At 47.5% G+C, this 11682-nt stretch overlaps 2 protein-coding genes; both read right to left on the reverse strand.

The window, feature by feature from the left end:
• Positions 1 to 573: 573 nt before the first annotated feature.
• GSTUM_00000579001 (uncharacterized protein) lies at positions 574 to 1638 on the reverse strand. XM_052355750.1 has 2 exons: positions 1501 to 1638; positions 574 to 1367 (listed from the first exon to the last, which is right to left on the reverse strand). Exon 2 carries the CDS (start codon positions 1169 to 1171, stop codon positions 836 to 838), a length of 336 nt encoding a protein of 111 aa, XP_052211719.1. The 5' UTR covers positions 1172 to 1367; positions 1501 to 1638; the 3' UTR covers positions 574 to 835.
• Positions 1639 to 2338: 700 nt separating this feature from the next.
• On the reverse strand, positions 2339 to 9925 carry GSTUM_00000580001 (uncharacterized protein; the record flags this gene model as incomplete). Its single annotated transcript, XM_002837898.1, has 18 exons — positions 2339 to 3020; positions 3068 to 3157; positions 3208 to 3524; positions 3590 to 3754; positions 3810 to 3966; positions 4019 to 4195; positions 4248 to 4306; positions 4360 to 4854; positions 4909 to 4991; positions 5046 to 5998; positions 6049 to 6457; positions 6509 to 6809; positions 6866 to 7110; positions 7160 to 7323; positions 7376 to 7452; positions 7625 to 8564; positions 8617 to 8769; positions 8829 to 9925. The coding sequence occupies 18 exons, from the start codon at positions 9923 to 9925 to the stop codon at positions 2339 to 2341; spliced, it is 6564 nt and encodes a 2187-aa protein (XP_002837944.1).
• Positions 9926 to 11682: the final 1757 nt, after the last annotated feature.

Raw genomic sequence — 11682 nt, forward strand, 5'->3', positions numbered from 1 at the left:
ATTGATGAAAGATACATCTAGTTAGAAAACTTAAAGGAAATTCTCCTCATCACCACATGAGCCACTTCTTTTCTGCAACATTCCGTCCACACAAAGCATATAACGATTCTGTTTAATCTCCTAAAAGGAAGCAACGGGCTAACCATATGTGAGTCCATCAACCAAAAACCACTACCCTATGCTTCTTCCTTTCCATTTATTGCCCACTCATTTTACATTTCCTATTTCCTTCAACGTGCTTCTCTACATCCTTTCAAACAAGGTCTATCAATGTCTTCAACTGTCTTCCATCTGCTATTTCCTTTCGCTCAGTTTCCATCAACAGTTTTATCTTGATGGAAATGGAATAGGTTTTACTAAATTACATGTCAGAAACTATCGAGAATGAGGAATACTTGCCGATACTGAGGATACAGGTACAGGTCATACTTTCTGATTTTGAGCATTGCTACATTTTTGTGGTCAGAAAATTCCGAGTCATGTCCCTCCATAAAAGTCTTGGTGAAATGGTAAACAAGCGAGCACCCATCAATTGAAGCTTCGATTATTGAGTTATAGTATTTACTGTTGTCGTTGAGGTGAGGGTACGCAATAGAATCAAGACTTGTGCGGAGGGCCTTTAATTGACCCAATAATTACAAAAGAAATATGGAAGGAATCCCCCTCTCGTTCTTTCCAAACCCGATCTAACCAACCCGCTCCGCGGTCCACACAAGTATCCCACAGCCTCCATATATGTATACATACTGGTGCAAATAGCTCCCAACCCCAAAATTTTGAATAAAGTGAGAAGGAAAAAAACATCTCCCTTTTCGACCTCCTTTAAACCTTGGTCCTACAACTCCAAAACCTCAAACAATCCCACACAATGCCTAGGCCTTGGTTCCAACACACTCAACCCCTCCTCCTCCTTCCGCTCCTGCTCCTGCTCATAAGACCAATATCCAACCGATGACGATGCAACCATCCCCGTACTCCCCCCACGACTGCCGGAATACAATTCATAAAGGCTCAAACCACTAGGTTTTCTCTGCAGCTTGGGCTTGCCCGCTGCCGCGCTTGCGCTAGAAGAGGTGGTAGAAGTGGAGCTCGTGGAAGACGTTCGGCTGCGCTTGCCGAAGCGCGTGCGGACGGATTTTGGGGAGAGGGAGGTTAGTAAAGGGATGCGCATTTTGATTTTAGTTGGGCTGTCGAGGTCAATGTTCGAATGAGCGAGTGAGCGGACGGAAGGCGCTGCCTTCCCCTGATTGGTCTATTCGTGGTAGTGATGAGGAGTCAGGGCTTGCGAGAAAGCCACCCGGAGAGCGAAAGAGCGAACCGAGGGGGGGGTGAATGATTGAAGGAGAGGGATTATAATATCGCGAAAACTATGGCCAGCAAATGTCTCTTTAGCGGAGAGGGGCAGAGAAATGGGGGAATGGAGGGAATGGAGGGAATGGGGGGAATGGGACTGGGGGACTGGGGATTGGGGATTGGGGACCGGGAGGAATCGCGACGGACATTACAAGTCAGAATAAAATACAAGCAGCAAGGAGCTCTCCTATTTGAAAGAAAAAAAAGAGTATGGTAACTCAAGTTACGGAGCGAGGACCGTTATCACAATACCGTACTCGTGCAGACTCAGGAGACGGAATAAATGCATGGGGATGAAACGGCTCGTCTGTCACGGATATTGTACGAGTATATTGGATGCTACACATGGTCACACCGCACACCCTGACCACATATTTCAAACCGTTTCTATTTATCATTAAAGTACTACCCGTTTTCAAAAGTATCCGGACGCCTTGGCGCCAATACAGGCAGTATTGGCGCCAAGGCGTCCGGATACTTTTGAAAACGGGTAGTACTGTACACTCCCACCCCGCTGTCCCAGACGGCCAAAATCCGAAGAATCTGTCCGGTACAGCGAGTGATCCGGGACAATTGGTTAGGTTTTGGTGTAAAGAAATTCAGAATTTACCTGAGTTTCATACGAGACAGCGAGGTATCCGGTTCAGCGTGATCCGGGATAGCGGGGAGCGAGCGTACGAAATTTCTCAAGGAGCGATTGGCCCGCTTGATATGGCCTGCTATGATTTTACTTGTATAACTGTTAATTTTTAAAGGAAGGCAGGCCCCTCATCCACTTCATGTCACATCGCTCTATTTGTCTTTCATGACAACTCCCCGGTTTTTTGTAGTTTTTTTCCTTTTCCCCTTATACCCAAGTTTGTATGAAGCATTGACACCCTAGCTATGAAATACCTTTTTTTTTCTATCATGGACGGACCACACAAACGCCAGTCATGCACTATGATACACTTATGCCGAAACATCCCATAACGTCCCTATATTTTTAGCGGGGGCCCGCGTTGCCCCCCTGGCTCGAGCGAGTGGACGATTGGTCCCCAGACCTCCCTATGTATGAACGGATCTGATCTCCCCATTCCGAACTTCCTAGAACTTCCAGAACGTTTTGGGGTACAACATCGCTGTCCGCTCTGCTTCTTGATGGTGATCCACCACCTACCGAAACGCTCCCTGCTCGACTAATCCACCCGCTTGTAGTTGCAATAGGACTAAGTCGAGGGCTCCCTACAGGACTCCCGTTCGGGCTCATGTTCGGGCTCTCATTCGGCGTGAGAGAAGGAGAAACGTCTGGAGACCTTCCTCTTCCAAGCCTCTGTCGCAATACAGAAGGAGACTCCTCCGCAGAGAAAGGCGACGCGAAGGGATCAGAATCACCAATCTGTGGTGTACTCGAGATCCCGAATGTCTCAGGAGATCGGCTATTGCCCACATGGTAGTCCAAGTCCAACGGAGGTGGCGCTTGCCTTTTTGGGGTCACTGGTCCCTCGTGAAGCTGTGCTGATGTGGAACTGGTGCTTAATGACGCCTCTCCACCGTCCACCAGTATCTGTGGCACGTTTGGGCCGGTGTTTGGCCTACTGGAACTCACGTCGTCGACAAATATCTGAGGAACCTGCGGCGCACCGGAGTGGGCCCTATGTCGATCCTTGAACCTCTTATTCCAGTATCTAAATGGCAGTTAGCAGTGTGATATTTAACATTAGGCGATACTTACAGAGATAAGAAGAAATTTGTAACAATATTCCGCTGCACCTGCTCTTCTACTCTTTGCAATCGATAGCGGCGACGAAGGTATTCCTCCAATCTAGAACACATTAGAGACCCGGATGACTCACACTTAAGGACAGGTAATACCTCAAGCTCCTATTGTCATTAATAATTTTATAGTGCGCGAGTATAAGCAAAACAGATGTGAAGGACACCCCATATTCTTTATCAGCCGACACTAGACACTCTTCGTAGAATAGAGTATAGATATGGCGTTGTCTCCGGATCTTATGAATGGGGATCATCGCAACGCGTCTATTCAATGCTTCCAAGTCAACACCCTCTATGATCCCGCGAGTTGTGCCGCTACTATGGCTTTGAGGATCCACTCTACAATCATCCAATATATCAGGCACTGTGAACGGTTCTTCATAAACTCTCATGGCAAAGATGCCGGTTAGCGTCTTGATATTTTGTCAGTATTTGATGCCACTAGTGTCGGGATTTGGAATTTGCTTAATTAACTTACCCCCAGCAACCTCGGAAAGTTCTCCTTCGAAATATACCCGGTTCCGTCGGGATCGAACTGTTGCCATGCTTGTTTAAACTTTCTTATTTCTGGTCTAGAAACTACCGAAGAACCTCCGGAGCGTTGAAAGACATAACTGAAGCTTTCGAAGATAAGTGAGATAAACTAGTGCAGGTCAGTAACGACTTCACTGGAATAAAATTTTGAAAACCATGCATACCATGCTCACGAAGATGTACATGCTCAGGATGTTCCACGACACGAACAGCGCACGCGCATACCCTTGACTGCCGCAGTCACTCTCGTAGAAATTTTCCCCATAAACACAATTAGGATGGCTAACTTCGAAGTCGCTCATGATCTGGTTCCATCCCTCGCTAGTTACTGTTAGTCGCTTATCTATCGCGTGGGAACTGGATCGAGGCCTACCCGCAGGTCATCCTGAATAATAAGATTAATGCTTTAGGTACCGTTCTGAAATTCATGTTCCCGTTCCCATTGGGCCCAATCCTCGTGAGACCAAACGTTTGAGTGAGAGCAATGGCATAGACCAAAAAAAGCACAAACCAAGTTGCCATCAAGTTACCAATAGCAGTCAAACTCGCTCTGCAGACAATTATTAGAACTATCTTACCAGGCGTAAAGGGCCATCACTTACGCAGCAGTTTTGAAAAGGTGGTCAAGGTCGTCGTTTCGTGGGATCAGCATCATCACAATCTATCAATCGGTTAGAAATAGAGTCGGGAAAAGGATAATAGAGCCGTACTCACGGAGACAAGGAAGAGCTTCTGCAACTGAATGAAGGTTCTCTCCTGGTATCCAGCAAGGAGCAGTAGGGTTGTGACAAAGGTTCCATTGACAGAGATAATTGCATAGATATCCCATCTGCTTTTCAGAAAATTGGACCATGTCAAGCCGATCACTCGGACAACCAAGTTCCCAACAAAGATACCACTGAACCCCAGGAAGATCCAATCTCTTGTGCGATCCAAAGCCGGGGGGGCCGGGTGATGCTCCAATAGTAGGAGTATTGCATGCAACACTAGTACAACTGTGTATGTTCTTTGCCACCAACCGTGTTTATGGGTAGCCCTCTTGTAGCACCAACTCTTCCAGTCCAAATCAGGACTATCCTTAGGGCGCCTCGAAGGCCTAATCTGACGGAGGAGCTTTCTAAGCTCTAGCCAAGAACGCTGGTCGGATGTCAGGTAAGCAACCCCAGTTTGTTCCGTGTAGTTTCTCATAAACACAGAGACAAAAAGTGTCTAGCAATACTAATAAGTGATCAGCCTTGTCGGGAGGGTGCCACCAGTACGTACCAAGACGAAGACAGCGCCAAGCAGATTGAATGCGAGAAAGAATATCGAGTTGGCCTGCGAAGAAAACGGCCGAGGTTGTTGGCCTAGAGACCCCAATTAGTGAGATCAAGCTCGCAACATCAACAGATATATCATACCCTTTCCGACAATAGCTTGAACGTCGAACATGACACCCGTCCATCCTTCCTGGGACACAATCTGGAAGAGAATAAACAAGGAGCTTCCAAAGTTGTCGAAATTAAAGTAGGGATTGTCCACAGCTCTTGGTGCCAAAACCCCCCAATCGTAAGGTGTGCTGGAATATTCATGAACGCAGGATGTCAAGTTGGCAATTCCCTCAGAGTCGTCATTACAAGTATCTAATAATCCTGAGAATAAGTTTACCCCATAGATGGCAAACGGGATAATCAAACTGAGTGAGACAAATGCGGCGGAAAGGATTTTTCGTCCACCAAGAATAACAACAGAATGAAAGGTGTTCTGGGCAGCGCCGCTGATGTTCAGTAATCGTAGGGCACGAAGTGCCTTGAATGCTCCAACAGCTCGAGAGATCTCGCCTTGATTCCTAAAGGAGGTGATGACACTAATCCAGAGGGTAATCAACACAACACAATCTATCACCCCCCAGGATCCCCGAAGGTATGCGTTTGGTGTCCATATTAACCCGTCGGCAACAATTTTTATGAGAGACTCAATTGTGAAAAGAGCAACAAATCCAGCATCGGCGAACGTGAACCAATTCCTTAAAGAACTACCATGCTTTTCGAAGTACTCTTTCTGATATAGAGGTGTTGTTATGCAGGCTATGATCACCATAGAAACGATAGCGCAGTAGACCAAGATTGAGAATGCATAACTGAAAGGCGTGTAAGGCTGTAAGCCATCATAACGAATACTAGCACGACTAGGCCCGACCATCCTCTGGCAAAGACGTCTTATCGGATTAGATGACCTAAAGATATGTAACGGGACATTGTAGTTTGGATATTTCCTCAAATACTCCCGCTGCGCTTTTCTTCGCCGTTCCTGCTCCGTCACCACTTGTTGTGCCATGGCTGTTGGGGTCAGATCCGCAATAGATCGTGATAAACTAAGTATAATATCAGCACTGCCACAGGATGGACTAAATGGACTCCATACGCGAATGAGTAAAATGGATTAGGCTCCTTTTCACCTAAAACCCCCAATAATCTATTTTTCATTCTCTCCCATGGCCTTTGTTTTACGTCCCCGGTGCGGCGAGCGTCCTCTGCAGCGGCATGCAGCGGCTGGGCTCTGGTAACTGGTTGACGAGGTTGTTGCGCCCCCTCGTCCAGGAACGATTCAACAACAGCTTGCTTTGTTAACATCTCAAATGCGGCCTGTCGGGAATGGGGCTCTTTGGTTTTCTGCTTCCCAAATCCAAATATGTTCGACAGCGATATTCCCTGTGATGGGGCTGAATAATCCTTGTTTTGCAGAAATGTCTTAACCTGATAAATCCGTTTCTCGTCTTCCGTAACGTCAAAATTCTCTTGGACGACAGCAATAAACATATTCAACACAATGACTGGAGAATATATCAGTAAATGCCAATCCAGATAGGCTAATATGAACTCACAGTTCCCAAGGATGAACCATCCGATAAAGAAAATCGCGGTTATCCATCCAACGTTATAGGGTCTCTGCACATCAGTAGCCATATAGAGGATCGTCGTCCAATCCTCACTGGAGAAGATTTGATACATGCCCAGGAAAGCGTTGAAAATGGTATGAAATGAAGCTGCAGTAGTGTCACCCTGGTACTCTTCCGGGAGGTCTCCACGCACAATTTGAACAGCGAAGATGGCGCACAAAAATGTGAGGAGCAGGACGAAGATGATCAAATTGGTCAAACCGGACACATTGCCAATGACTTTGGACTAAGCGACAGTAGGTTAATAACTCTAATCGCAAGATCGGACAATGCGTTACCTACCAGAAGGTTACGAGTGACAGGGATAGCCCAAACAACACGATACACTCGAAGGATTTGAAAGAGCGTGAGCCAGTCGTAGATCCTCCCAGATTTGTGAATAGGCGGGATTTGGATAATGCATGTAATAAGAGCCAAGGCCAGATCAACCAGATTCCGGGTTTTCCTGCGAAAGTTACGCCAGTCTGCCATAAACCTCAGGAGAATTTCAAGTGCTAGCACTAAAGTGACACCAAGTTCCACAGTGCCTTCCGCTGCAATTAGCATCTCCTCTTTTGCGGCTAAGTACTGACATACCTAAAACGGTTTCCCGCCCGCGACTCATATTCGAGCTACGGAAAGCTTGGGCAAAGATGCCGACCGAGATAACCGTGACCCATACATAAAATGTCCGATCGTACACATTTTTCAAGGGATTAGGTTTTCGAACAAGTTCCTCCTCATCCACTTTGGACGAGGTACTAGAAAACCCTCATTAGCGGCAGTACACTTAAGGGCTCGAGGGCCCCGTACTCTTCTTCAGCAGCGAAGGCACTCTTCCTTGACTCCTCACGAATAACTTGGAAGGATGATGTAATGACAGCGATTAACTAATGTATTCGACGTATTAGCAAGGCAATCAACGATAATATAAGGCTCCTAATAGTATACCAAATTTGCCAACCAAAAGGCCAAGACGACAACACTAGTTTAAGGTTAGCACGACCACATGGCCAAACCAGTGAGAAATGATCATACCCGCAAGCAAAGACTGGATTGCACTATCAGTACCACGTTCAGGTTAGTATACAGGATATTGAGGGACTCACATAAAGCAGACGTCAAGTAGTCGCTATCGGCCATATAATAGAGCAAGTTTGAAAAGGTATTCGCAGTCATGACCACGAAAACCAATTCCAATGACTGGGCAATGTTGTCAAAGCTGACTGTTCCTCCATATGGATTGTTACTGGAAACACAGAATGAATTGGCAGGGCATATATATCCTTTTGGGAACCTCGTCCCGGGTGTGCCGTCTTCATAGACGTAAGGTTCCTCCAGCCCAGTGAGCCTATTTCGGTGCCCTCCACAAAATTGGAATTCTTGCGTAAAGTTTCTTTGAACTCCCTCCGGATCAACCCATACACAACTTCTCCGAAAAGAACTCTTGAAGCTCTGAACTCCAATAATAGCGAATATAAGCCAGAAGAACCCGATAAGCAATGCCACGTTGACAAGCAGAGGTGCAGCCTTCTTTAAACTCCTTAGAATCACAGAAGTACCACTAGTGATCCCCAACAGCCTAAGAATACGAAGGCAACTCATCATTCGAAAGACATACAAATGTCGTTCCGCCTCTACTCCAGTTATACAGAGCCATAACGAAATCCAGTATGAAACAACGGCAACAAAATCCAAACGATTGAAAGAGTGACGCAGAAATGCACGCCGTGCCATTCGAAGCCGGACTTGGCACTGACCATCTACTGGAATAGCGCGATCGGCGAGTTGTAAGTTACTCGTGAGTGACCGCAGAAGGGACGGAGGTTGTTCAAGGCGTGATGGCGATGGGGCCCTGACAGACGGTTTCCTCCTAGGTGATAGCAGCTTGTGAGTGCCCTCCATTACCCGGCGGCGAAGTTCGCCTCTCCCCTTCGGATCGTTTTCTGCCCGAGGATTTAGGAACACCCCCGAAACAATGCATCGAGCGATAATTTCAACCCTTGCTGATATCAGACAACTTTCACGGAGGTAAATGAAGGGTCATTTCTTACGTATAAATACTAAAAAGCACAAGTAAAGCATAGTCGATGTTTGAAGTTCCCCAACTCTTAGATCGAGGATCTTCATAAATACTGGGTGCGGCGTCAATAGCGAGGAGAATGGTTTGTATTAATATTAAAAGCAGAATTAACGGTTCGGTAGCACTAGGTTTATGTAAGTTACAACTAAATGTCAAAGTTACGGCCTAAGATAGGTGGCTCACGGGTGAACTAGAACATCACATAAGAAAAGTCGCAAAGGATTAGACGGAGAAAAAATCCGCAAGGTATTTCCCCTCAGCGGATTGGAATTAACACGCCATGGGCCCCCGCCTGGGCTAGGTGCTGGCCTTCTAAGAGGGGTGGTGGGCTTTTCCTCAGCATCGGAGGTGTCAATGTCATCTTGAGGGTGGATTTGGATGGCAGGTATATTAGGGCGGACTGGTCCATCGGCATGGGATTTTGAAGAACTCCTTCGACGTAGGCCCTGGATGACAGCTTCCGGATCATTGCTAAGACCAACTACTCGCTGCGACATATTCTGGACAGCGACAGAAACCCGCCTCACCGGGGATGCTCCAGGTGACAAGGATCGGCTTTTCGACAACGATCCAGACCTGGATGGAGTTCCGCCAGCAACAGACCCAGACCTTGAGCGTGTCCCCCCCTTCATTTTGCTCACACCCGAGTTCATACCCTCTTCAGCGGAAAGTAAATCATCGCCCAATGAGGGTCCAGGTCCAAACCTCATTGATCGACTCGATTGCTGCCTCCTATGCCCAAGACTCGAATCGGATCTACTCATCGGTTGCACATTGCTCGGGTCTGTCAGTCTAGCGGTATCATCGTCGCCAACGCCGTAATATGGGCGAACTGGTGGAGGCTCATCGTCGTCCGATACAGCCCATGGCGATATCGTTCGCTCCAGGTTCCGAGGGGGTAACCAGCTACCACTCCTCCCACCCCTTCGCTCTCCCGAAGCATCCACAAATCCTTCTGCAAACTCAACAACATTTGGCTCCTCCATTTCCCCATCGTCGTATTGAGGAAGCTGTAAATCGGGAACCTCCAGCCTTGGCGGCAATCTCTCCTCCGGCACTCTATCATAACTCCCCCTATGCCTATGCAATGAGATCCTCCTCCCAATCTCAGCTCCCAAATTTGTTGTTCCCCGTAACAAAGATCGCGACCTCCCGACACCATAGCTCAAACCGGTGTCGCCAGAACCCGATTGCTGACTGTCAGGAGGCCGTGAAAGGTCTTGCAGGGGTATAGGCTCAGGAGAAGGGGGTTTGCTCGGGTTGCGGCTATTGGAAGCCATTAAAGACTGTGGTGATTGCGGCCAGACCTAAAGAGGCCAGGTGTCGGGAAACGGCGATTGGGGGTGATGAATCGGCGAGCAGGCGTTGCGGAGCGCAAGGGGAAGAAGGAGGAGGAGCACAGGGGGGAATGCGAGAGGGAAAGAAAAAATAATCATTCAAGATCAAGAGAAATAAAGATGTGAGTAGAGCCAGTGTGGTCAGCTCTGGACCAGAGAGGGTAAACTACTCGAGTAGAGGCGACTCAACACATACAAGTACGAGTAGAAAGGAAGGACAGCTGAAAAAAAAAACCCCCGAAAAAAACAACCCAGAACAAGTAGGGAATTGTTGGCGACTCTCCTTGACGAAGAATCTATCTAAAGCTTCACCCCTGCAATTGGCCGAACGTGGCTTGTCAGCACAAGGAGCTGTTCCCTCAAAGCCACAATTTGTAAGACACTCACGCATTTTATCCCACGCTCCTTATTATGCAGTAGAGGATTTTCTGTCGCCTCTCACTTTATGGAGTTATTATCCATAAATTCGTATCGTCAATTGATTTGAGCTGTGGAATGGTGCCGTTGCCAGCGACTGCGAGAACTGATAAGACACGACTGTAGCTTACGGGCACAGTACTGTACCAATGCTCGCAATTTACCTTGCAGCGTCCCGGGAAAACACCCCGGCATAGCAACCTCCTTATCGCCCTAATCTGTCAGACATCATGGATCTGAGATCTCCATTTCTCACTTCTTCCCATCAAAAAGCAGGGGCACCTCAAATATGATACCAATTGCCCGTTTCTCTCTCCATGTACAGTACGCGAGCACAGTATAGTACGAGTACAAGAACCGACTGCAACTGCAACTACCCACCGAATTCTAAACACTCCGACCCAAAGCTGGCCTAATCTCCACTTGGCGGCCGAAAATAATAAATTAGTGGGAGAATCCCTCCCCTCTCTGCACCCAGAACAACTGTCGAGAGGTTAATTTTCCTCGAACATACCGTATTCTGACCGCAACTGCTGTCACCCGCCACACACCCTCCTGACAGCCGAGTACTCATCGGAAAGCTTGTGTTGACGATCAAGATGCATTCAAACCCGCCAAGGCCGTGGGCGAGCCAAAAAGCAGTAAAGCCCGAGGATAGTATAGTACCACCAGCCCCTCCTCCCTTACCGTGGGTCTCTTAAACGTGAGTTGCCGGCGCATCCCCTTAAGCCCGGGTTACGGTAGTTCCTGCAAAGCCCGGTTCGCGTGCAGCCGCGGATCGCATCACAGCCGAATCGCTTGTTTTTACATCCCATTCCTCGGACTTTTGAACATTGCTAGTAAATCGCAAGCACTAGTAGCATACAGCAGAAACACCCAACCTTGCTGCATGGTACGAGTGCTCGAGTGCTGTACCGTTTTCTATTGGACGATCATTGTTGAGCCACTTGTTTCTAAACTTGCGTCCTCAATCAAATCCACTCCGGCACGAGCACCATACTCGAACGCGCCGGGGACAACCGTACTGGTGCACCAACTCTAGCCAGCTGCTGGGAGAGAATACATGCACGTAAGTTACTCGTACAGTCGTGTCCGCAAAGTCTTCGCACGCTCGATAGCAGCGGATACCGTAAAAACTCGCTTTTAATGAACTGGCCTGGACTAGGATGTTTTGATATTGGTCTAGCCTAAACTGAAACAAACATATAATGAAGAATTGAAACAACTGGCGTTAAGTCATGAAATCTTTTACGAAAAAAACAGAAATACTTCTATCCTCTAAG

This window comes from Tuber melanosporum (assembly GCF_000151645.1).
Source record: "Tuber melanosporum whole genome shotgun sequence assembly, scaffold_207, strain Mel28".
In the NCBI taxonomy this organism is placed as follows: Eukaryota; Fungi; Ascomycota; class Pezizomycetes; order Pezizales; family Tuberaceae; genus Tuber; species Tuber melanosporum.